We start from the raw sequence: 26,497 nt of genomic DNA, 5'->3' as shown, positions 1-26,497 counted from the left end.
CATGAGTCTTCATATTTGTTAGTCTTTAAGGTTCACAGAAGAAAAGTTAAACAGTCCACTGGAAAGCTGTCAGGAATGAGCCAGCTCCAAGCGAAGGTTTGCAGCCAACGGCAGAAAGCAGCCAGGAACAGAGAGGCTTTGATGTTGGTCAGACAGGGGAGAGCCCACAGCTGCAGACCGTGGCTCTTCCTGACCTTGACAGAAAGGCTGATTAGGCAGGAGCTGAGAGTAGGCTAGAACACAGCCAAAGCTTGCCGGAAGCACAATCAGGCGTGAATAAACTCAGAGACATTCACTCAGAGCCAGAAGAGGTTGGAGCTGATCCAATAAGTCTGAGGAGTCGGCGAATGGGAGGGTTGTTAGACAGGAAGCAAAACAAGACACGTAAGGGTTGTAAATTCAATATCTGCTGGAGATGCCGGAAGTAGTCTTCAGAAGGGTCATCTTGAGTAATGATGCCGGAGGCTTTGTTAGAGCCATCTGGAGCTATCTGTTTTTGCAATAAATCCTCCTTTTTAATTAGCTACGCTTACTGTGTTATCAAGCTGGGAACCTGGACTCCTGACAAAAGCATGTCCAAAGGAGTGCTCTCTCTCTCTCCCTCCCTCCCTCCCTCCCTCCCTCCCTCCCTCCCTCCCTCCCTCCCTCCCTCTTAATGGATCCTGAGATTGTCCAACTTATAAAGATGTCTGCAAACATGATACGAAGGCTAGCAACATTAACCCCAGCATGTGGGAATCCCTTGCAGACGACCACAGTGCCTGGAAACAGAGAGTCAGGTCATATATCTAGAGCAGAGATCAAAAAAGAAATGACTGCTGGAGCAGTGCAGAGAGAAAAAACACCATGGTGCAACTGCAGCAATGAAACCAAATGTCTTCATCTGCTGCAACAAAACGTATCTCTCCTTTATTGGTCTCTACAGCCACATCAGGCACTGTAACACTCCAGTGTCTTGACTTTACCCCCAATGGCACACCCTTCCTTTGTCTCTCAAGATAGATGGAGGTCAACATATTAAGAAGAACCTATGGGCCAAAGTCCCTCAGTCATCGCATAGCATCCATTCCCCCCCCCAAAAAAAATATTGTTGCACTTGTCTAGGCGGTGGAATCCAGATGTTAAATACTTCCTATCTAAGTAGCGCTCTTCATTTTCTCTCTATTTCTCTCTCTCTCTTATTGTTGTTGTTGTTTAGTCATTTAGTCATGTCCAACTCTTCGTGACCCCATGGACCAGAGCACACCAGGCACTCCTGTCTTCTACTGCCTCCCACAGTTTGGTCACACTCATGCTGGTAGCTTCGAGAACACTGTCCAACCATATTGTCCTCTGTCGTCCCCTTCCCCTTGTGCCCTCCATCTTTCCCAACATCAGCGTCTTTTCCAGGGAGTCTTCTCTTCTCATGAGGTGGCCAAAGTATTGGAGCCTCAGCTTCACGATCTGTCCTTCCAGTGAGCACTCAGGGCTGATTTCCTTCAGAATGGATAGATTTGATCTTCTTGCAGTCCATGGGACTCTCAAGAGTCTCCTCCAGCGCCATAATTCAAAAGCATCCATTCTTCGGCGATCAGCCTTCTTTATGGTCCAGCTCTCATTTCCATACATCACTACTGGGAAAACCATAGCTTTACTATACGGACCTTTGTTGGCAAGGTGATGTCTCTACTTTTTAAGATGCTGTCTAGGTTTGTCATTGCTTTTCTCCCAAGAAGCAGGCGTCTTTTATAAGGTCTCTTATAAGGTGGGCCAATTCATGTTAGAGAAACGTTGAAGCTCATTAATGCTGCCTTTTACAATTTCAGGGGCTTCAGGATTTATTGAATGAGCTCATAGTAATGCGAAAAAGGAGCTGCAGCAGAAACTCCCAGGCTAAAGTAAGCTTGAGAGGTTGAGGCTGGCGTCAAGTTTAAGAACAGCAAATCTACTTAAATGTAGCAGTGTTATTATCAAATGTGAAGAGATTTGCAGTCACTGCCAGTGTGCAACTTACAAGGGAAATCTTATTAGTTTTGTTTGGTGAGTGGGATGAAAATGAGACAGATAACTGACGTATGTGTTTCCCCCTCCGTAAGAATGTATTTTATGGGAGGGGGAAGATCTGAAAGACGAGTTGTCAACCTATTTATTGTTCCAGATCTCATCAGGCTTTTTAATCATCCCCCCCCCCCCCGCGCTTTGCTATTGCTGGAAATCCTTGTCTAAAAATGGTACCTGGCATTTTAAAAGAATGTGCCTTTTGTTAAACTGAAGAATTCGAAATTAAAGCCTGTAATGCACTGCCAGGGTGATCAAGAAGGAGTTGGTGGTCGTACTCTACATAACGCTCAATCTGTCATTTTTGTGGGTTGTGGGGAGAAAGTCTTAAGTTTGCATACGAAGAAGAAGAAGAAGAAGAAGAAGAAGAAGAAGAAGAAGAAGAAGAAGAAGTGGTGGAGGAGTTTGGATTTGATATCCCGCTTTATCAGTACCCTAAGGAGTGTCAATGGGATGCGAGTAGTGCTGTGGGTTAAACCACAGAGCCTAGGACTTGCTGATCAGAAGATCGGCAGTTCGAATCCCCACGACAGGGTGAGCTCCCGTTGCTCGGTCCCTGCTCCTGCCAACCTAGCAGTTCGAAAGCATGTAAAAGTGCAAGTAGATAAATAGGTACCGCTCCGGCGGGAAGGTAAACAGCATTTCCATGCGCTGCTCTGGTTCGTCAGAAGCGACTTAGTCATGCTGGCCACATGACCCGGAAGCTGTACGCCAGCTCCCTCAGCCAATAAAGCGAGATGAGCTCAACAACCCCAGAGTCGGCCACAACTGGACCTAATGGTCAGGGGTCCCCTTACCTTTACCTTTAAGGAGTCTCAAAGCGGCTAACAATTTCCTTTCCCTTCCTCCCCCACAATAAACACTCTGTGAGGTGAGTGGGGCTGAGACACTTCAAAGAAGTGTGACTAGCCCAAGGTCACCCAGCAGCTGCATGAGGAGGAGCAGGGACACGAACCCAGTTCACCAGATTACGAGTCTACTGCTGTTAACCACTACACTACACTGGTGTATGCATCAAGGCCATGCGTGCCTTGATGTTAGTGGCCATGTGTCCTGTCTTCCAGTGGGCAGTCCTCTATATGTTGCTGGAAAATAATCTTCTAGTTGAAAGAGGTCTCCATTTGAAGGCAGAAGTCATTCACCTAATATGGTTGAGCTGCAATGCTGTTTGCCCATGGTAGTGAATCCTTTGCCTGGTATAAAATATACCTGAAGCATCCCTGGCAGAAATATCTTTACCTTTTTCTTATTAACATCTAAGAAAGGGACAGCAGTGGTTTTCAATCTGTGGCCTGTGGTCCATGAGGTTAATTCAGGTGGTCCACAGCACACCTGTGGATTTGTGTTCGAGGAAGAGAGCTGAATATTCACGTTGAATATTCTTATTCATTTCGATTGAATTTTGTTGCTTCTTTTATTTTTACCTTATATGTTGTTGTGTTGCGATTTGAATTCTGTGGAATTGCACTTGGTACAAGAGTCCAAAAAACCAATATGTGGTCCACCAAGACCATTAGCAATTTTCAAGTGATCCTTTGCAGGGAATGGCGTTTGGGAACTGCTGCGCAATATAGCTTCCACAGGCAGCTTCCCGACTTTCTCTTTCTTAAATTAAAAAAAACAAACCCACAACTTTTATTTGCTTGAGATATTTTTTTCTTTTTGCCACTGTTGGTTGACCCTTACTGAGTGAAGAAAGATGTTTGAAAAGAAGAATAAAATGCCTCTTTCTTTTTCTTTTTTTGAAGTAATTGCATTCAATTTAGATGATATACCTGCCTTTTTTTTCCAAACAGGGTTAACTTCCTTTGCTAATGTTGAAAATGACTACACCAAATCACTGTTTCGCTCTCACCCTTTCCTTTGTATGTGTGGCTATTATTTAAGAAGTGGTGTTCCACAGGAGGGGGGGGGGACAGTTTAAGATCTAATTCACAGCCCAGAAAATAGAGAAAGGCTTCTGTGTATCTGCTTGTGAGAGACATAATTTGAAAAGCCGGCTCGGAGCTGCTCGTTTGCTATTTTAAACCTAGTTCATTATGGATGGCTCTGCAGTGCTATGTATCACCAGCGAGTGAAACATAAAAATTACTCAAATTGTCCTGCATAGCGCATATGAAAACAGTATTTGGGAACTTATTTGTACTCGTTGGCTACGTAGCTAGTAGCCTTCACCCCGTCTCCATTTTCTCTTTCAGCAATATGGAACGCTTCCAAGAAATTGGGCCCCTCATCTCGAACTCCTATGGGGGTTTATATGTTACATTTAGGGACGCGGGTAGCACTGTGGTTTAAACCACAGAGCCTAGGACTTGCCGATCAGAAGGTCGGCGGTTTGAATCCCCGCAACGGGGTGAGCTCCCGTTGCTCAGTCCCTGCTCCTGCCAACCTAGCAGTTCGAAAGCATGTCAAAGTGCAAGTAGATAAATAGGTATCGCTCCGGCGGGAAGGTAAACGGCGTTTCCGTGTGCTGCTCTGGTTCTCCAGAAGCGGCTTAGTCATGCTGGCCACATGACCCAGGAGCTGTACACCGGCTCCCTTGGCCTGTAAAGCGAGATGAGTGCCACAACCCCATAGTTGGCCATGACTGGACCTAATGGTCAGGGGTCCCTTTACCTTTACCTTTATGTTACATTTAGGCCGTCCCAAGACAGGCAGTTCAGTGTCTGTAGCTTGAAGTAAGACATCCAAATGGGCAATGTGTTGTTGCCAAGGGGTGGCCCATTTATTTATTTATTTAAAACATTATTATTATACCACCTGCCGTTAAAAATCCCAAGGCACTTTACAACGCACCAGTGCCAAGACGACAAAAACAGCAAATTGAAAACCGAACGAATTCAGTAAGTACCGTTTACAAACCGATAGGAACCCAACACTTCTCGTCAACTTGGGATCCATGACTTTCAGGAGGAAACAAGAACCCTGCTGGGTATCTCAGTTAGTTTGAGTGTGGTTCTGATAAATGCCAACATTCCAGGTTCGATCCCCGTATGGATGGGACAGCTGCATATTCCTGCGGGACTAGATGATTGTCGGGTTTCCTTCCAACATACAATGGTATGATTCTATGACACCTGCCTTGCCTTGGGTGGAAAATTACTCCACCATCTAGGCACCAATTTGGAATCCCACTGTCCAGTTCCCTCCCTAGGGCAACCAGGCACCAAGGAAATCAAGTTACCAGAGAGCCATGCAGAATAGGGAACTTTGGCAAATGTAGCTTGCCATGCAGTTGAAAAAGTGCCTTCTTTTGAATCACCCCATTCCAAATATATTACATGTCACCCTCCCATAGCTGTCAACTTTCAGATTTGAAAATAAGGGATCATCAGCCTCAAAAATAAGGGTTCAGCAGCCTCACTTGTCCTGGGGACAGTCTACGGGATATCTAACAATCCGGGATAGCAGCGGGAAGCAGCGGGAAATGGCGTTGTAATAAGGGAATTCCCCGCAAAAAAAGGGAAGGTTGACAGCTATGCACCCTCCAGTGCTCCATTTTCCTTCTCACCTGAGAAACAAAATGGTCAGGAATTATAAAGTTGTTCCATTATATTGTACTTTGCAGAACCAACTACAAAAAAACCCGCACTCCATTTGGTGTTGACCTATGGAGGAATGAAAGTAGAATCAAATGGATGTGCGCTATTCCACACATAAGGCCTCGTTTATATAGATGCTTGGATGTGCAGAGCTCGTGGTGTGCAAACCACAGAGAGCCGAGTTAGGTAACATCTTTCAGGATTAGGTCCCCCGCTATGGTTATCTGCAGCACATTACAGCTGGGGAGACATTAAAAAGCTGTGTTTAACAGCTGCGATATCATCCTCGCAAGCAATATTTCAACCCGAGCTGCTATAAAAACCTCCCTTGTGACATCAAAGCTGTGAAAAATAGCAAATTTGAAGTGCAGGGGGGGAAAGCCCCTCCTCAACCGCCTGCCGCAGGAGTAATTGTTTCCTGGCAATTGACATTTCAAGAGCTGTTTCTTTAAATGCCCAGCCTCTCCATCTTACTTGGCTTTCCCCCCACCCCAGCATGACTGAAGGAATCTAGAGCAGGGATAATGGCTCGCCGCAGGTTTCATCCGAGGGGGTAATGAAAAGAAAAGGAATGATGGAGATAGTCGGGACGGAGCGATTTCCACTATCTGATGCCTCCCCCCGCCACCATGCTCCAGTGATACAACCAGCCTGTGCTAACGACGGAATAATAGGTCGGCTCATATGCTCTGCTCCATACCAACAAACCCATCCTCCCCAATAATAAGGAGCCGGGAGCACGGGAGCGAGAACTATCCCATCATCAGTCACTTTACATCTGCACTCCGAGCAAACAGAATGGCAGGCACACTGTTCCCTGGCAGCTTGCCAGGGCTGCAAACGATCGTGGCACTAATTAACTCACCTGTGGAATTCACGCTCCGCAGCCGGGCTCTTTATGCAGTTCACCAAAGCGTGCTGCCAAAAGAGGAGGTTATATTTTTTTTTTAGAGAGAGAGAGAGAGAGAAAAGAACCTGCTGGTAAAAGGGGGAAAAAAGTTTTGAACATCCTGCGAGGCCGACAGGTCTGTTCCCGTAACAACTGCACCATGCAGGTTTAAGTGGAGCATATCAAAAAACCATCCCACGGGATAGTGGAAGTTACCTGGCGACAGGTGCGTGACCCCAGAATGTGTCAGTTGTACATTGCCCACCCCTCCATTCATCCCACCTTGTTCAGCTCCGCCTGCTTAATGGTGTAGTGCTTATTTTCTCAGTTTATGTGCCCAATGACTGGTGTGGGCCAGTTCAGTTCTCAGCACTGGGGAATTGTCCCTGCCATCCCCATCCATCTAATAAATAGCCACATTACAGGTAATTTTTGACATTCTGAACATTCGCGGGTTTGAGGACATAGTTGTACAACTCCCTGACTTGGAAATATACGCCGTCGGTTTTTTTAATATATTTGTTTTTCATTCCTCCATTTGTTCTAGAAAAAAAAGCAAAGGAGCACCGTACGTGTAGCACTGCATCCACATTAAATGGTTATAGAGCATCACAAACCCTTTCGGTGTCTCATTGCCCTCTGGTTTATTCGGGATATATTTCGGGAGAAATGTCTATAGAATAGATTCTGGCATCTCATAAATGGATGAATAGTCAGTTTGCTTTCAACTTTGTTATCTGTCAAACTTTTCTTCACTTTCCTTCAAGATATAAAAGGGCATTATTTCTTCAGGTAGCCATAAGCAATACATTTTGGACCAGTTCTCTTCATCAATTTAGCTTAGAAACATCCCTGCTGTCCCCTATAGAGGCAGCAGCAGGACAGGCAAGGTCTAATAGATGCTAGGAGGGGTGTGGCAGGCTGCCACAAACTGTGTAGCCTCCAAGCCCAATGGGCATGTGTTGGGCACAAGGGAAAATGGGCTCACAGTCCCACATGCTTCTTCTTTTAAGTAAGTTATTGAGTAATATTTTGTGGTTGTTGTTTTGCCTCAAGAGACAATGGAGTGCACCTCAAGGGCTAAAGTCAAACCATGGGAGAATCAAAGAACCTGCAGTGATTCTCCAGAGGTAACTGTTGCCTCCTGTGTTGTTTTTGCTGTGTTAGCAGCACTGAAGTCACCTCCCTGGGGTGCAAGCCTGGGCAGTGTGTATGGAGGTCCTGGGCTACCCATATGACAAGACACACACCCTCTCGCCCTCACTGATGTGGTCCAAAGGACAATAGAGCAATACCTTTGGCCCCAGCTGGGCTGCAGGACTTGCCAGAAAGAGGTGTCCAACAGTCTTAGGGACTCCAGATTTGTGTTGGGTTTACTCCTTAGCCTTTTGCTCTCCCAAAGATGGCAAGGTAGCAGGTGTGGGTTTTTCCTCAGGGTTTGCTCCTGAACCCTTTCTCATGGGTAAGCATAGCCACAAGGCAGCAGAGGTTTAGGATCAGTTTTCCTTCTCCTTGATGGGCTACCTTCTCAGGTTGACAAGCCCCATCTGCCCCTTACTTCCCTCTACAGCTCATACTTTCTGTTCTACTACAGTCGTACCTTGGAAGTAGAACGTCATCCGTTCCAGAAGTCCGTTCAGCTTCCAAAAGGTTTGGAAACCAAAGTGTGGCTTCCTGATTGGCTGTAGGAAGCTCCTGCAGCCAATTGGAAGCCACGGAAGTCGCGTCGGACGTTCGGGTTCCAAAGAATGTTCCCAAACCAGAAGACTCACTTCTGGGTTTGCAGTGTGCAAGAGCCAAAACGTTCGACTCGCAAGGTGTTTGGGATCCAATGTACGACTGTACTTATCTTTAAATATTAAGAGTATATTTAGTTGAATACCGAATTAATACTCCTAAACAAGCAATAAAAAAGTTGCCAGTACTTTACTCTATGCATGGTAGCAAATGGAGATCTTCATATCAAAATTTGCAGGAAGAGGAGGGAAACACTTCCTCCTGGATCCACAACTACCTGCTTTGATAATTTTCTTTAGTAAGAGGATAACAACACTGCCTACCTTCCACAGCTGTTCTAAGTTTGCAGCCTGATAAAAAATATATATTAAGCTCTTTGTGCATGCAAGGGTCCTTTGTAAACACTCAATATTACTAGTGATAATTTCTGCTCATTTCCTTATGTTAATGGAATTAGGGAACTAGAAAGGAGGAAAATGCCGAGTTGGGCTTGAGGGTGTTGTTGTCCCATGTCTTTCTCTTGACCAGCATAATCTGGTAGCAACCATGTTTATGTGCACATATCTGGTCAGTTCCCCTGACCCAGCAGATAATGAGATTTATGGATTCATTATATCCTTACTTGCCAGTCCCCACAATTATAGCAGCATTGCATTTTTCTTTTCTGTGAAAGTCTCATCCATGTGCTTCAGGATGAGGGATAGTCCGAGCATGTTGGAATTAAAGAGCATCCGTTGCCTTTCTTCAACAAATTCAACATAACAAAACCAACAAGAAAATAATAGGATTTTTCTCTTTTTAAACAACCTGCCCCCCGCCCCCCAAATCTGATAGCTAGACCTCAAGTGTGGTTTGTTTTGGTTTTGGAGGAATTTCCTTCTCATAAAACAAAGAAATATAGCTGGTAACTTGTGAAATGTTTTGTTAAGGGTGAAGACAAATGTGATATTAAACAAGGGCTCACAGCAAGTTTCTTCTAATGCAGCGTGAGCTCAGCTTCCTCCTGGCTTTATGATTCGAGGCATGGACGTACATGTCAGCACACTGAAATCTCCTTTGGCTATCAGTTTGCCCTCCCTCCTGCCCTGTTCTTCAGGCAGGCTGCTTAGGTTTTTGTTGTTTAAAGCACCACATGAATGTTTATTAATTTATTTTTCCATCATCACCTTTATTTTTGCCTCCTCCAAAGTTTGAAAAGAAAAGAAAAAACAGTGATGGGCTTAGGTGGTTTTGTCCACAGCTGGTTTCTAACTTGCAGAATTATTTTGTTGTGGGGCCTCTTTTTATTGGAGCTCAACCCTGGAGAGGAACAAGATCATTTCAGCTGAAAAGGAAGGTCATTTCCATACATGCTCATCAGGGTATACATGCTCTGTCTCTCCTCCCCAACCACCCACAGTTCAAACAAGAAGCATTATTGTTATTACTACTATCATTGTGATTATCATCAGTACACGCTTTTCTCCTATACAGCAGAGGTACTAAACCTAAGGCAAGACTTACTCGGGCTGCCCCTGAGCTTCACGTAGAAGAAGCCGTTCTTCCCAGTGGAGGATTTGGGGATACAGAACATGCAGCAGCTTGACTGTTCACTGGAACAGAAAATCAACATCATGTTATGCTGCTGCTGAAATAATTGTACTGGGATTCATATGTATGGTCCTGGTTCACACATCTTGATAAGCTGTGGCGAGCAATAAATTTCTCCTCCTTTGCTCTCCGATGCCTGGAGTGGAGAGAAAGGTACCATGTGGTTTGGCTTAGCATTATGTGCGAGCCAGCATTTGTTTCTGTCTCCAACAAATGGTGAGTTCTAAGCCAAGAACAAACTTTGGCATATGCACATACTTTGTTTGGAGGAACAAGCCCCGTTCACCCATAATGCTAAGCCAAGACCCATAGTTTGTTTCACCAGCCAGGATCGACTGAGCAGCATGCACCAGCAAACTGATTCTTAAACTGACATAAACCAAAGCTAACCTTAATGAGCAATATGCAATTTTTGACATTGCACCTATATCCCAAATCCTTAAGAAAACAAAAACAAAACAGTCTGCTCTATCTAGAATGGATTAAAGATGCATAGAAATACTTTTGTCACCATCCAAAACCGTGATATATGAACATGTAAAACGCACTACAATCTCACAGCATATTTGATAAATTCAATGAAATGCACATGGTGATAACCCAAGCCAAATCCCCATGACCTGGAGGTTGCAACATATCTAGGTTTAAATCTTTGACCCATCGGTTGAGAGCAGGGTTCATATTCTTCTGTCTTCCCAAACTGAGGGGGCGGGATGGGGCGCAGAGTGTTGGCAGATGGGAGGATAGACAGAGTTGGCAAGCAATGTGAGCAGGGTTCATAGCCCTTAGTGTATCCTTTACTACCAGCTGAAAACATCTTTCCTTGCTATTCTACAAATGGAATCACCACAAAGTCAAACGAAGCTGTCCAAACTAGGGTTTATTTTTTTAAGTTAAGTGGAATAAGGAGCAAAATTAAATGTGCTTTATTCCTCCCACTCAACAGAGATATTGCCTTCAGTTTATGTAAAAGGCTACTTGTAACGTTTAAGAATGGAGGAGAGCCTCACAGGATTCTTTTTGTGGCAATTACGTCCTCGTTTTTTGTCGTATTTGCTGTCACATAGAATGCTAAGTAGCCCTGCAAATGCTTGATAAATTGTCATTTCTTTTTCATTTCAGAGCTCCACAGAGACCCAAGCAAAGAGCATTAAGAAGCAAAGGGGGAATGAGACTGTCTTCAGCACAGGAAACTAGTTCGCATTAAGGTGAAGAGACAAATCACCGCCTCAGTCTTGCTTTGTACTGCCACAATGAGAACTTATCATTGCTTCTGGCTCCTCTTCTGGGTTGGTCATCCCCACCAAAGTTCTTCCACCCCCTTATCCAAAAGGACTAGTGGCTTTCCAGAAAACCCAAAGATTTTGGATCTATCTAGAAACAGCAGGAAAGAACTTAATCGCTCCAAAAGAAGCTGGATGTGGAATCAGTTCTTTCTTCTAGAGGAGTATACAGGCTCTGACTATCAATACGTTGGCAAGGTAAGTTGTTTTTCAGCACCTCGTACTCTACAGTTTTCAGAAGTCTCTCTGGATTGACGAGACAAAATGGGATGCCAATTCCATTCCAAAGACTGCTGCTTTATGGTCATGGTAGGAGAACGCCGGGGGGGGGGTAGTTCAGAACCTGAGCTACCATCACAGGAAATGTAAGGAGAAAGTGGCCTTACTTTTGTAAACAAATATGTTCAGGGTAACATCCGCAGTTAGATCTTTTGTATGTCTTTAACAAGGGAAACCATTTTGCTGCATAAAGAAAACCAATGGCAATTAAGTACAAAATCACCATTTGACCCTTAATTACAACAGAGATACCATTAATTTAGGCAATTCTCAGGATCTGGCTTCAAGAAAGCATTTTAATAGATACCATTCAGAGATTTGGAGATTTAATATTCGATGTTTCATTTTCCTACACTCCAAGGTGCATCATCAAATGTATTTAAGGTCGTAAATATTAAGAGGATTGGCTGAAAAGCCAGCAAATGCTGAGGTGTGTGCTTAGTCACAAAATGTCACAGATTACAGGAGGGTTGCATATATACTGACATGGTTTGAGACTTGTTCTCCATCACACTCTTTGTTGAACTGCCTTGGTTTCCTATTAAGAGCTCCTGTGTTGGTATGTGGAAGTATTTGTGTTCTGTTAAAATGTTGAGTAACACGATGCTGTGTGTGATTTATTATCCCCTCTTGTCCGACTACGTTGTGTCACATGTTTCAGACTGTTCCTCAGTTTAAAAGTGGTAAGACCTAGAAGGAAGGGGGCAGCGACAAAGGACTCTGGGAATTGCTCCCTGAGACTGACTGGAAGACTGACCGCAAGGTTTTCTGTTGAAACTCATGTCTCTGTTCAATGCTATGTGTATGTAGCCTACAGCAATCATGATCATGCATTCTTCACATGCAATGATGAACTGGGGACTGTATAAATATGTGTTGTGCACTCCTCAGAGTTGTGCAGAATCTTTGGGTGTTAATCAAGCTGTTCCTTCTGCCATGACTGAATAAGCTGTTTGGTCTTCTGGGTGTGATCATTGGCTAAGTTCACCCCAGCTCTATTGGACTCCTGTCCACAACCCTAAAACATTACCCCAAAATACCCGTTTTTCCATGAACCTGTATATGTATGATTTTATAATAACATTATTATTATTATTTAAAAAATAGAACTGTGCAAATGATATCCCTTTAGTTGCTTGTGCTAAGCTCACCTGAGGCGAGTACAAATTGTCCCTAGGCAACCAGGCATATTATTACAAGGTGGGGAGGTTATAGTTTTTTTGTGAGCCACCTCAAACAGTTCTGTTCAAAGTTGAGGAAAACATTCAAACTGCTTAAGTTTGTTATGTTGGGTGTGCACGCTTGTATTATTTCTTAGATATACACCCTGCTCTGCTATGTAAAAACTTTTACAAGGAAGGTTTCAAAAAGTGTGATGTGCAAAGTATCACAAAGCACACGTTCCTTCTGTTTCTTTCTCTGCTCTTTGAAGATGCCTGGCCACCCTTTACGCTCCTCAGAGTGGCAAGTAAGGTGAACAAAACTCAGATTTTTTGGTAGGTGAATAACTTCGTGTGAACTTAGTCTCAGTTTATCTGGCACACCTGCAGCAGTCCAGTAATCCTCAGCTCTTTACACAAAGCCATGTGTTTGTTTTTGTTTGTTTGTTTGTTTGTTTGTGTCCTAGATCTTTACTAAGTCTCTTCATTTAATGATTAACTATGGATAAAGGAGGGACGCTGGTGGCGCTGTGTGTTAAACCACAGAGCCTTGGGCTTGCTGATCAGAAGGTTGGCAGTTCGAATCCCCGCGACGGGGTGAGCTTCTGTTGCTCGGCCCCTGCTCCTGCCAACCTAGCAGTTCGAAAGCACGTCAAAGTGCAAGTAGATAAATAGGTACTGCTCTGGTGGGAAGGTAAACGGCGTTTCCGTGCGCTGCTCTGGTTCGCCAGAAGCGGCTTAGTCATGCTGGCCACATGACCCGGAAGCTGTACACCGGCTCCCTCGGCCAATAAAGCGAGATGAGCGCCGCAACCCCAGAGCCGGCCATGACTGGACCTAATGGTCAGGGGTCCCTTTACACTTTACCTATGGATAAAGGGGGTGGGGGCTCTATTGCAGAAGTAAATCTGCTCTCTCAGTTGGAATGAATGGAGAAGCACGTGGAGACAGAAACCCAATGTGCACATTGCAATACACATGTTAGGCCAGAGCTTTCCAAACTGTGTGTCGCGACACGTTAGTCAGTATGTTGGCTGCAGTGTGTAGCGCGAACACTGGAAAGGGGTTAGTTTAACCTCTGGTTTGCTAGTAAACCTGAATGACTGTGTCACGAAATGATGCATGTCTAAAAGGTGTGTCACCAACATGAAAAGTTTGGAAAGTTCTGTGTTAGGCTTTGGACTGGGGCGATCATGCTTAGCTTAAGATATTGCAAAGTCCTTAACAGCAAAAAGAATGCCATGTTACACTGATTCTTAAATCGGGGCTTGTTAGCTTGATATATCACAGCTTTCATTTCAGTTTGGGAGCATCATATAGCAGAATCCAATTCAGTGCGCAAGTTTGGAACAAATAGATCAGGGAATGTAATTTGATTCCATGAAATTAGAATTAGAGTTTCTATGCTGTCATACTTTATAGTGCAGCCTAGGGGCTTCTTGGCTCCTGGATCCAAAGTGTCCCCCCCCACCCCCATTCAAAAAAAGTACAGTTGTAAGGAACTTTGCATACTCTGGCAATGGTAGCAGCTTACCAGCTTACTGATCTAAGATGTTTCCCCCAAATCTAACCAACATTATTTTAGGGAGTTTAACCTAGTTCTGTATCTGTTGCTCCTAATACTGAATAAAAGTGGGGTGCTGGATTGTTGTCTTTCTACTAGTATTTTTTTATAAATGCATGTTTACAAATGCATTATACAGAATAGAGAAAAGGCCTTAGATATAACAGAGAGGAGAGGGTGAGAGAGGACCATAGATCTACCATTTTTTGTTTCATGCCATACCGGTAAAAGATTAAGCAGGATGGGGGCTCACTTTCAGAGAGGACTCCTTACACAGCTCCACTACAGCAATTGTGGATTCTAACAAAAGGCCATTTTAGTTCTGGTTCTGTAACTATCGGGGAGGACATCTATAAGCAGAAAGAACACAGTGTCCTTTTTCAGATCAAACACCGCTTGTTTGATCTGAGCAGTTTTTGATTCAACCTGACCTCTTAGACTTTGTGGACGAAACATCTTCAATCTCTGGGGCTGCTTCTTGACCTGCGGTGCATAGAGTGTGATCTTTCTCCACTGGGGCTATGACTCTTTCCCTCAGAGTAGATGGCCTCTTCCTATGCTTGCCAATCAGCTGCTTGGCCATGGATGGATTTGACACAGAGATGAGCAGGTTGAGAAAGTAAGAGTCAAGCGCTGGAACCTGCTACCTAACTCCTGCAGTCTGAAACAGTACTTCATTCTGGAATTTGCAACCATATTTCCCAGAATGACTCACAGACTCAGAAATGGAAGCTGGAAGCAGATCGGCTTGGGAGCAGTCACATATATTGCCACTAAGCTGAAACATCCACCCATATGTGGTAGCGCTTCTCACAAACTGTGAAGAGGGACTGCCTTTTTGCCAATTCTTTGGGCTAGCAGTGTGTGTCCAAGGGAAGATAGGGCAGGCTTGCATTGCCACAGAGCCTAGCTTCTTGCTCGGTGCTGTGAGCTGCTGGGAAGACAGGGGATGGCTCCCCATCGCCGAGGCAATGCCACACCATCTTTATTTCCCAGTGTTGATGTCGCAGGGCCTCTCAGGTCGCCTGCAGGCCAAAGAGAGCAAGAAACGTGAAGCTAGCGAGCAGTTTGTTGTTGTTGTTTTTTAGTCGTTTAGTCGTGTCCGACTCTTTGTGACCCCATGGACCAGAGCATGCCAAGCACTCCTGTCTTCCACTGCCTCCCACAGTTTGGTCAAACTCATGCTGGTAGCTTTGAGAACACTGTTCAACCATCTAGTCCTCTATCGTCCCCTTCAACTTGTGCCCTCAATCTTTCCCAGCATCAGGGTCTTTTCCAGGGAGTCTTCTTTTCCCATGAGGTGGCCAAAGTATTAGAGCCTCAGCTTCACGATCTCTCCTTCCAGTGAGCACTCAGGGCTGATTTCCTTCAGAATGGATAGGTTTGATCTTCTTGTAGTCCATGGGACTCTCAAGAGTCTCCTCCAGCACCATAATTCAAAAGCATCGATTCTTCGGCGATCAGCCTTCTTTATGGTCCAGCTCTCACTTCCATACATCACTAAGCGAGCAGTTAGTTTCTTTATTAAGGAAGGAAAAACAAAACAAGGAGGCTCGGCAAGGCAAATCCCTCTGAATAGAGATGTTGCTTGACTGACGAGCGGCCCCTCCTTTTTTGCCTTCTCCATCAGAACTCCACCCCTGTAGTCGCTTGTTATGGGAAGCTGCAGGCATTTCCTTCTCTGCCTGCCTGGTGTGTCATTCGGCAACATGCAGCGGTCTCCGTGATCTGGGAATGAGTGGAGCCTGCGAGCTGCTGGCAGAGAAGCATTCAGGAAGGCAAGGAGAAGCCCTGTCCGGCTCCCCTGTGTCTTCTCTGTTGGAGCCTGCATCCAAACTGGACACTTCATCATCCCTCATGCTCCCTGTTTCCAGTCTTTCCCAGCTTGTACCGTCCTCTGAGGTGTGGCTGGAATCTGACCGCCACTGTCCTGGGTCCAAGTCTCCTGCTTCTGTGCCATCCCTGGGGGGTTCCTGGGATGGAGACACCCACCCCTACTTCATCCATCCAGTTGAGTGTTCACAGCACAGTGTTGGATGGGGAGCCAGCCCAGTTAACAATCAAGAGGCAACGCATTGAAACCTTGCCCAAAATGTACCTCTAGTTTGCTTATTCCATGTTGGTTTGCTTGTTCCTTCCATGGCTGCAAATAGCCATGGAATAAGCAAACAAGGGGTGCATTTTGGGCAGGGTTTCAATGCTTGCCTCTTGATTGTTAACCGGGCTGGCTCCAGGTTCGAGTGGGCCATCCGCAGAATTCCCCCTCCACTCAGTGGACGCCCTGATGCAATTGTCTGTTAGTAGTAAGCAGCTCTGATGACTATCTTTGCAGGCATGGTGGGAAATTAAAATTCCCAGCCCTTTCTCTCATCCCGGATAAAGTGACAGAATGATTGTAAGAAATTTAGATGGATGCTCTGAGCCAACCAGCACCTATTGGAGAACCAGAAAAGAGACTTTTGGGTAGGTATCTGAATGCCTACAGAGCATCAGAGCTGTGGGATATCCTGTGGTGCTTGGGTCTTCTGCAGCTGCCTGAGGATGTCAGGTGCTGACTGTTGATTGTTAGTAACAGTGCATCACTAAAATGCAGAATATTGAAATAATGACAGTTCTGTTGCACGGCAGGAATTGTTTGCTTCATGCTCTGATGTTCCTGCAGACATTCAGATTGTGCATCGCACCTGTGCTTCCTCCATCAGCTAATAGGATAGGTCTGTACAGTCCTGTTATCTTACATTTGTACCTTGTCAACTTGGCTTATCTTCCACTTTATCTCAGCCCATGCATATCACCATGTGTGTGATTTATATGGTGTTCCTGTAATATTTGGGGTTGTTTACAAATATAGAAGTTGAGCATAGGTGGAGAGGCGCACAGTTAACACCCCTTCCAAGCAAATCTTCTGCCTCCTATCAGATCCCCAGAGACACACCAGCACCCAAAAAAGGTAAACACCACCGTTCAGCTAGCTGCTTCTCTCTATCTCAATTTTTTTTTGAATTTTTTTTCTACCTTGCTATTCCACCGCCTATTTCTGTTCTTTTCTTTCTTTCTTTTTTACACAAACAGAGAGAATCATTCTTAGTGGGCACAAGGGAGGTATTCTGTCCCCCCACAAACCCTGGCTCTGATGAGATTCACATTTCTGGGAAATTCCGCTCTTTCTTGGTCATTAGTTCCCATTAAGAGCCATTTTCTTGGCCACTTCAGCCATTAGCTTTGCAATCTACACAAGCAAAGGTACTGCCAGCCTATTGTTCATAACTGTGTGTGTGTGTGTGTGTGTGTGTGTGTGTGTGTGTGTGTTTGCAGTGTTCATTCTGCAATGGAGCATACTCACGTTTGAATAATGTGATGTAGCCATCATCATGATGGACATGCCAGTGTGATGTTACCCATTTGTGACTTGGATCTATGGAGGTAGGACCTGCAAAATCAGAAAGCAGTGTTCTAACTGTGTACACTGTTCTTCCCAATGCACCGTTGCCTGTCTCTTGGAAGACCTAAAGTATGTACTTAGGTCTTCATTCCATAAACTGCAGAGGGAGTCTCTTAGCTCAAATATGGATACTAGGATCTGAGTCTGATCAAAGAAATGTGATAGGCCCGAAGTTATTTTTTTGAAGTTATTTATTTAAGTGTGAATGGCACTCTGTTTTGCAAAGTATGGAATGGACACATGGTATATAAATGTCATTGATTCCATGGCCACGAGCACTTCACAACTAGCCTTCTTGGGTGTCAGAGCAACTCACATCCTTGTAATTGAACAATGAGCCATGGGGCACGAAAGACAAGCACATGTGTTATTGGAAGTGGCTGAAGTGTTAGAATAGGGGTGCCGTATGCAAATGTCTCATTGATTATAGCAGAGTCAACACAAATAAGTTTTTAATGCATCACTAAATGGTGGGAGCTATGAGTGACAATGGGTTTGTGTAGATAGATAATGCTGATTTATATAATGTTGGTATTTGATCTTTGTCTAAGAGGCATATTTCATGCATAGATGAATCCAGGTTTGTGTGGCAATATGCAATATGCCCTCTGGTGCCACCTTCCAGTTTGTGCCCACCCCACCCCCGCCTCGGTGGGATTGCCTGTCAATGGCAGGCAGCTCTGATGAGTATTTCTTCAGGCCTAGTGAAAATTAAAATGTCAGTCCCCACTGGGATGCAGTGACAGGGCAACACCACTGTCAGAGACAAATAGCAAATTTAAATAGTGCCAGAAAGTCACCCAGCTCTCACTGGAGCAGAAGAAGAAAAATGCAGCCTGGGTAACTCAGTTTGATTCGAATGCAGTGCTGATGACGCCGTGGTTTCTCAGGGGGTTGGACTAGATGATCCTCATTATCCCTTCCAACTCCACAATTGTATGATTCTAAAAGGTGAGTGCAAGGCAGGTATCAGTGATGGCTGCTGCTGCAGCCATGGCGGCTGCCCAAGTTGATGCTGGTTTTATCCCATAGTGGATTATAGAATGCGGTATCCCCAACCAGGTATCCCCAACCAGGACGCGGGTGGCGCTGTGGGTAAAAGCCTCAGCGCCTAGGGCTTGCCGATCGAAAGGTCGGCGGTTCGAATCCCTGCGGCAGGGTGCGCTCCCGTTGCTCGGTCCCAGCGCCTGCCAACCTAGCAGTTCGAAAGCACCCCCGGGTGCAAGTAGATAAATAGGGACCGCTTACTGGCGGGAAGGTAAACGGCGTTTCCATGTGCTGTGCTGGCTCGCCAGATGCAGCTTTGTCACGCTGGCCACGTGACCCGGAAGTGTCTCCGGACAGCGCTGGCCCCCAGCCTCTTAAGTGAGATGGGCGCACAACCCTAGAGTCTGTCAAGACTGGCCCGTACGGGCAGGGGTACCTTTACCTTTATCCCCAACCAACCTCACATACTCTCGAGTTGACAGCTCAGGGTTAGTGAAGAGGGTCTAGGTTCTGATGAGCCAAACTGACCAGTGAGAAGCCAAGCAGATACAAACTTATCTTTGAGAGTCCATACTTTCACACCGTCCCAGTAAGCCACAGTTTACCGTGATCTGCAAACTGGGCCAAACGATGAACAACCAGGTGTCATTCTTTGTTGTATCCCAACGAACCTAGTGAGACATCAGCCAGTGAAATCTTAACTAGTATCTACAAAAGTAGGAACCCCAATCTTTTATCAGCTAGAAGCTGAGCTGGAATTATTTATAGCAGCTTGTGTGCTGTAGCCGCTCACCAGAGTGATTGATGGGCATGGTAGCATTTTAACCTGAAGGTATCTTTTCTTCTGATTCAAAGAATATGACATTCGGCAGGATCTCTAGAACAGAAAATAAAATGTAAATACTTGAATCAGGCTCTCTCTCCCCCCTCCCCTTTAAAGGGATAATGTTTTCCAGTATTATTGTACGCTGTAAATCTTGAACGAAGATGCACTGAAATGTGAAAAAAGGAGGCGGAAGTTTATATGCTGGCTATAAAATGCTGTCAGATGGAAACAAGAATTAGAAGTCAAGACTCTCCTGTAGTAGGGCCAAGGAAGTTCATGAGCACACACGCAATTAAATGTGCTTTGACTCCTGTTCGATTCTCACTGTCTGAGAAGCTGAAGTGGCGAAGGAACAATGTGCAGACATCTCTTTAAAATAGTGCTACATAGTCCTGTTTCTCAGCTGATTTGTTTGGTGTTAGCAGCATTTCCGAATAGTGCCTTCATAAACCCTGGCAATGATGACTTTTGCCGAGAAATATACCGTATTTTTCGCTCCATAAGACGCACTTTTTTCCTCCTAAAAAGTAAGGGGAAATGCATGTGCATCTTATGGAGTGAATGTGTTGTCCCTGGCAGCGGCGGAGCTGGGGACTTTGGTTCCCGGAGTGGTGGGGGCATAGCGTCCTAATGGCGGTGCCCTCATGAGCATCCCCCACCTGAGTGAGGGGGTGGGGAGAGGCGAGGTGGGAGAAGAGGGCTTTAGAGCACTCTTTAGAGTTCCCTCCGCCCAAGGGGCTCTGTGACTTGCATGAGAGCAGCCAAAAGCAAGCAGCCGTGATGGCACCCCACCGGGATCACGCTGCCGGGGGCGGTGCACTCCCCACACACTCCTCTTCCTCCGCCAGTGCCTGAGATCTGCAGCTGAAGAGTGGTATATGTTTAAATAATGGAATTCCACTTGCTGGAGGAGGACGGGGTGGAGAACCAGGGTGGAGAACCAGGGCGGGGGCAGCATCTGATTTATTTATTTTTTATGGAAAGTGTCTTAAGTATGTGCAAATTGATTGAGACTCTAAAAACCTGTGGGCTTCAATGCATGGATTGTGCTTTGCAGTTGGGATACAGATTATAACAATGTATAGTTGAGTTTGGGAAATCATTTTCAGATGAATGGGAAAGGTTCGAATGATTTCTTCTTATTCCCTGAGGTGGCTTGGCTCACAATGAGAGCCATATGCTTTGTTTCACCGGAGTCTTTCATATATTCAAGAAGGATCTCCTTCCCCTTTGCAGATGGCATTCTGTTTTCTGCCTGGATGGTAGCATCTGTTCGATGTGGAGTAGGAATTTTCGCCTGGATTCAACAACTGCGGAGTACAAGGATACATTTTGTGTATGTGGATTCCTTTCCAGATCTTGCGTGCTTTTGTCTTTTTACATGGCCTTGGGCATGTAGCTCTTTCACAAAAAGATGATTCCCCCCCCCCTTTCTTTTTTAAAAAATGGGCAGCATTCCTCACTTGCTCTAGTCACCTAGAGTTATCTCTTCATACACTTTATTTCCCATATTCTGCTTGCGGTACACTTTTAGCCTGGATTGTGTTGGGCCAACCCCATAGCTCCACATTCGCAGGAGTGTCCTTACTTTCATCTCTGAAATGCTGAAGGGATTGCAACTACCCTCCTTTATCAAAGAAACGCTTTGGGAAAGGGCTTCAGGTAAATATATATATATATATGCTTTGTTGTTTCATTGAAAACAAATTTCCCTGGACAGTAAAATAAAGGCCTACTGCAGTGTAGGAATCACAATAATAAAGACAAGGTGCCAAAATAGACAGGATTTATCTCATTAATACTGTAGCCCCATTGCCTCGATACTGTTCACTGAACCAATCATTCAGACTGCAGAAGTGTAGAACTGTGTAACTGGGAGGACTAAGGTCATGCACCCAGACTCTTGCACTCAGATGCGATGCTCTCTGTCCAGACTCCCAATAACTGATTGGTTCAGGTCCACCCAGTGCATTGCAAGGTGAAAACATGTCTTTCTCTGGATGAGGAAATGCCACAGGGAGTCTCAGCCCAGTCAAACTCAAATGAAACAAGTTTTAAACATGTGCTATGAAACACATGCTGTCAGCATGCAGCTGGGCCATCTCCTTCCAGTCTTTCCGCTGCAAAGACCATCGGCCTCTGCTCTGACGTATATCAGTGACCTGGGCTCCAAAGCTAGGGCACACTATCAGCGGAGCGAACTGCGCACACAGAATAGGCGTGAGGCTTGTGGAAGCATACTACAACTGCAGATTTATTAATGATAAATCAGGACAAAGAAACATGTCCTCTCTCTCTATCGTCGTCTCAGAGAGAACAGGGAAAAGCAAAAGATATACACAATGGAAGTTCCCAGCAAGCTGTGCTGGAATGTAAACAGACATGTGACATGTAACAGTTCCACACGTCTGCTCCTTAAGGTGGAATGGAAATGTCAACATGTTATTCATTAATGTTTAGTGTGGAGGAAAGAGGTCCATCCTGAAAACATAACACGTAAGTGGCTTTTGGATTGCCAGATTCACAGTCAGGCACACGATCAGCATTGGGGTGTATGTGTTGTATACATGAACCCAGGGGCGGAGGAAGGGGGTGCAGTGGGTGCGGGCCGCCCCAGGTGTCACCAGTGAGGGGGGTGACAAAATGATGGGCGGCACTCACTGCGGGGCTTGCAGCGCGCCCAAACCACGTGTCTCTCCTGCCCAAATGGTCTGCCCGCTGCCTCTCCACCCCCCCCCCCAGCTGTAGGGCGGCTGAGTGGGTGGAGGCAGGCAGACTCCGGAGAACCCTCGGTGTGCCACACCCCTATAGGTAGCTCTCCTCACCCCGCCCCTATGGGTGGCTCGCCCCATCCCAGGCGCCCGAGCATCTTCCTCTGCCACTGCATGAACCCCCTAAGCACCCCCTTCCTTTTCTTCAATATGAATGAAAAGCTGCCGTTCACTTCTGGGGAGAAAAACCCCAGAGCTACATAAAATGTGTCAGTTGCCCCTGGACACTACTGAGAGGCCACCATGGAAGCAGAGCACAACTGCACAATGGAAATTTTGTTTCAGCAAGTTATTTGTCAGCAAAAGTTAAGAAGAGGAGAGCAAGGATTAGCAAGGTTGTTCCTCTCTCCTGAGTCCCTTTCCTCCCTTCCCCTACCCGTGAACACAGACAACTCCTTCCTGTTTCACAGACTGTATTCCTTTTCGCTTTGGCACACTGAGTCTCTTAGCCTTCTTTCCCGGGTGGCAAGGAAGGGGAAAAACATGGCATTCTGTTTCTTTTTATTTCTATCATTAATATTCTACACTCTGTCACTTGCCTTTCCTGACCGCCCTTTCTTCCATCCTCGAACGTATGCACTCACTAGACTTCCTGTATCCTTTTCTTCCCTCCTCAGATCACTGGCATTGATGGAAGCTCACTGCACTGTCAATCCATCATAACAATGCAGAGGTAACTTTTGAAATGACAGGCAGCTGATGTGTTAGTGGCTATGAAGAGAGGGGAGGGGGCTGGTGGAAGCTGAAAAGGCAACCTGAACTTTTCATGCTCATCCAGTTGTACTGCCGAAATCAAATGTGGAGATGAGGGATATACAAACCAGAAGTTGTAAGATGCATCAAACTCAACCCTTCAAATTAGTTACATGCCTCCTTATTATTGATCCATTTCTTTGGGTCCCCCAAGGCAACCTAGGAGGGTTCATTAAACCAACCACCATCCAGTTACAAGCATCTTGTTACAACAATCTCTCTCCATCATCTTATCTCGGGCCTTCATCTAAAGTCCCTGGCAAGTGTAGTCAGGAATGAGAGCATTCCAAGGTAAACATTTGCAAAAGAAAAGAAAAAAGCAGCAGTCCCCATTTTTGCACCAAGGCACCTCAAATTCAGCAGATGTAATGAAATGCACCAAATATAATACATAGTTTCTATTAAGCTCCAGACACAGTATGTTAATAACTCACATTTATCAACATCAAATGTATGTTAGATTCTATTCACCCTGAATTATTCACATTTTGAGCATTGTTCTGCCCTTTAAAAGCAGCCAAAGAAAATATATAAGTCATGCAGTATTTATTATCGATCCATATTAAGAAACTTACATAGCAGTGCAGGAAGAAACCAAGCAAATATAGAGGAAGTCATCCCCCAAGAACCAGACAAAGAAAATGAAACCCTAGAGAAGTCAGCAATGAGCTCTGATCTGGCTACATGCTTGCAACAACTACACGAGTTCAAACTTTTCATAGATGAAGCTGGTAATACTATTGTGTGATTGTTTTATTCCTGTTGTCTGCCTGAGCCCAGTCCCCCTTCATGCATTGCCGAAGGCACTTCTCTGCTTCCTGTAAACTATATTCATTTCCTCTGCAATTGTCTGCCCTGCTGTACTGGCTTCTGAAGTATGGAGTGTCAGCAAACTGATCACAACGCTTCCCTTTTTTTATTAGAAAAAAGAAAAAGAACATTTAATAGAATGCTTAATCTCATAATGGATCTGGCTGTGTGTATCACAGAACAGCTGGGATTCAAAACACATTCAGCACCAGTTGCTGTCTGAATAAGGGATGGGAGATATTAAATAATTGGGGCATTTTTTTGCTCATGCATGTGCATTTGTGTGCTAGCATAAATCCTCCTCCGTCCCCTTCTTCCACCGCTAGCACCACACGCATGGTGAGTTTTAATTTCTAGGGATCTGGGTTAGAGGATAAGAAAGGTAAATAATGGGACACACAAATAGCGGCAGTTATTCGTCAGGGACGAGTATCAGAAAATTTGCACCGTCCCTGATAAACAGGGAGAAATGGAGGGGAACAGGTAAGCACATTTGCCTGAGGTTGCTTTTTAACCTTCTTCCTTCCAGTGTCTCAGACACTGCCCAGACACTGAGGTCTAACGCCAAGGGCCTTTTGGCGGTTCCCTCATTGCGAGAAGTGAGGTTACAGGGAACCAGACAGAGGGCCTTCTCGGTAGTGGCACCCGCCCTGTGGAACACCCTCCCATCAGATGTCAAGGAAATAAGCAGCTATCCTATTTTTAAAAGACATCTGAAGGCAGCCCTGTTTAGGGCAGTTTCTAATATTTAATGCTGTATGGTTTTTAACACTCAATTGGGAGCCGCCCAGAGTGGCTGGGGAAACTCAGCCAGATGGGCAGGGTATAAATAATAAATTGTTGTTGTTGTTGTTGTTGTTGTTATATAGAATATAGTGGTAGAATTCCTGATCGTAGGACACCAGAATGCAAGAGGTACTCTATTTTTCAGTGCTCCCTGCCATGTAAACAGATTTCTAATTGTGGTAAACCAGCTCAGCAGAAGGAGACGCATCACATAAAACCTTTCTCCCTGAAAGGTTAGTCCAACATTCTTCCATCTCATCTTGCACAGAGCACATTTCACCTCTTGTCCCTGACACATTTTTGTATGGCAGGCTGGGGCTGCTCATTATGTAAAAACTACATTCATAAAATGCAGCCCGAGCAACAACAACAAAAAGTGATGTGTTTGGGCATTTATGGTGGGGTGGGGTGGTGGTGTCAGGCATGAAACCCCCTCCATCACCATGAGTTTCTGAACACAACGAGCATAACACCAAGAATTCAAGTTTGGACTTGAAAGTAGTTCTTCTCAGTTGCCTGGGACTTGAGACTACGTCGTCTCCCTCTGTTCTTCTCCACTCACCTCCTCCTCCTTTCTCCTCCATATATGAGAGTAACATATACGTCGACATGATTGCCCACATCAAGCGTTCAGCCTTCCTCTGGGTCACCTTTGTCAATAAGAAAAAGATGAGAGTTTGCTTTCAAGTGCATCCATCAGGGAGCGGTAAGAGTCTGTTACCTGCTGCTGAAAGGACATGATGTTTTATTCAACCACATCCTAGTGAAGACACTTGTGGATTTTAGACCAAAGGTTGCTTTTTATTTATAGTCCTTCCTTAAGAGTGCTCTCCCCGCTCGAGACTTCAAATGCTCACTGGGGTCAATCTGCTGTAGCGTAGAGAACACGAGTAGTCTCTTTTTATGTCTGTATCCACTCTCCATAGATCAGTGCTCCTTCGGCTATCAAGAGAGTGCTGTGCTGTTCTTTTCAGCCATTCCACCTCACCCCCCACTCAGCTATTTGTGGGGAGGGGGTGAAAAAAGAAATCACCATGAAAATGGGAGAAGGGCTGGGAAAATATCAGTGAAAAATTAAATAAGGGTTTGTGGGGGCTTGTCCAAGTTCCCAGCTTGATAACACAGTAAGTGTAGGACGTAGGTAATTAAAAAGGAGGATTTATTGCAAAAACAAACAGATAGCTCTGGACGGCTCTAACAAAGCCTCTGGTACCATTACTCAATATGACCCTTCTGAAGACTCCTTCCGGCGTTGACAGAAGATATTGAACTTACGACCCTTACATCTCTTGTTTTGCTTTTCACAACATTTTTTTTTATATGTGCCTAGATTCCTCACAGGTCTGGCTCTATAGCAAACATAGTTCATTCTTCTTCATCTACACATAATTGTATGCACCGCTTATGTACACAAATGAGCAGGCTGGTGTGCCTGAAGACACTCTAGAGATGTACATTCATGTAATCTGGGATTTTTAAAAAATGCCAAAGACCTTCAATCCATATTTAATTCAAATTCCGTCCCTTTGAATTAAACTTAATCTGAATTAATGAATTCTCGATTGAAAATTCATTCTTGGATTTCTCTTGATGGTTAGGCTTGAATTGAGTGCTCAGCACTGCATTGCTTAGCAGTTGAACAAAAGTTCAGAGCGTGTGTGGGAGCCACATAAAAGTTTGTCTCAACTGTACCCCCAGCTGCTTAGTGTTCTCTTGAATCACCCCGCCACAAAATGGATTCGCCTTGGCTTGTGCCAAAAACACGTGCTAGTTAAAAAAGGTTTCCAGGCATGTAGTTAGAAGACAGACATTTCAGAAACAAAAGGACATTTTGAGGAAAAAGACAAAGGAGTAAAGGACAGAATTATAGTGTGTGTGTGTGTGCACTGCAGTAAGAGTAGCGTGTTGATGTTTTTGAGATATCGCACCCCCCTCCAAAAAAAAGTTCACCTCAAACTTCACCCTAAATAGAGGGCTTTCTCCATGCAGAAAAAAAGTATCGTCTGATTCACCTTTTGTGTTATTGATCTTATCCCTTTAT

The 26,497-nt window shown here is 45.0% G+C and overlaps 1 protein-coding gene across 1 annotated transcript in view; it reads left to right on the top strand.

The window, feature by feature from the left end:
* Positions 1 to 26,497, top strand: part of CDH6 (cadherin 6) — a 170,701-nt gene that overhangs the window by 73,445 nt on the left and 70,759 nt on the right. Inside the window, exon 2 of the mRNA XM_028737918.2 lies at positions 10,918 to 11,276. Coding sequence (XP_028593751.1) covers positions 11,049 to 11,276 — 228 coding nt within the window. The 5' untranslated portion in view covers positions 10,918 to 11,048. The remainder of the gene's footprint in view (positions 1 to 10,917; positions 11,277 to 26,497) is intronic.

Source organism: Podarcis muralis, chromosome 8 (assembly GCF_964188315.1).
Source record: "Podarcis muralis chromosome 8, rPodMur119.hap1.1, whole genome shotgun sequence".
Classification (NCBI taxonomy): domain Eukaryota; kingdom Metazoa; phylum Chordata; class Lepidosauria; order Squamata; family Lacertidae; genus Podarcis; species Podarcis muralis.
The sequence above is the reverse complement of the archived record's forward strand: the minus strand, read 5'-3'. Positions and strand labels throughout refer to the sequence as shown.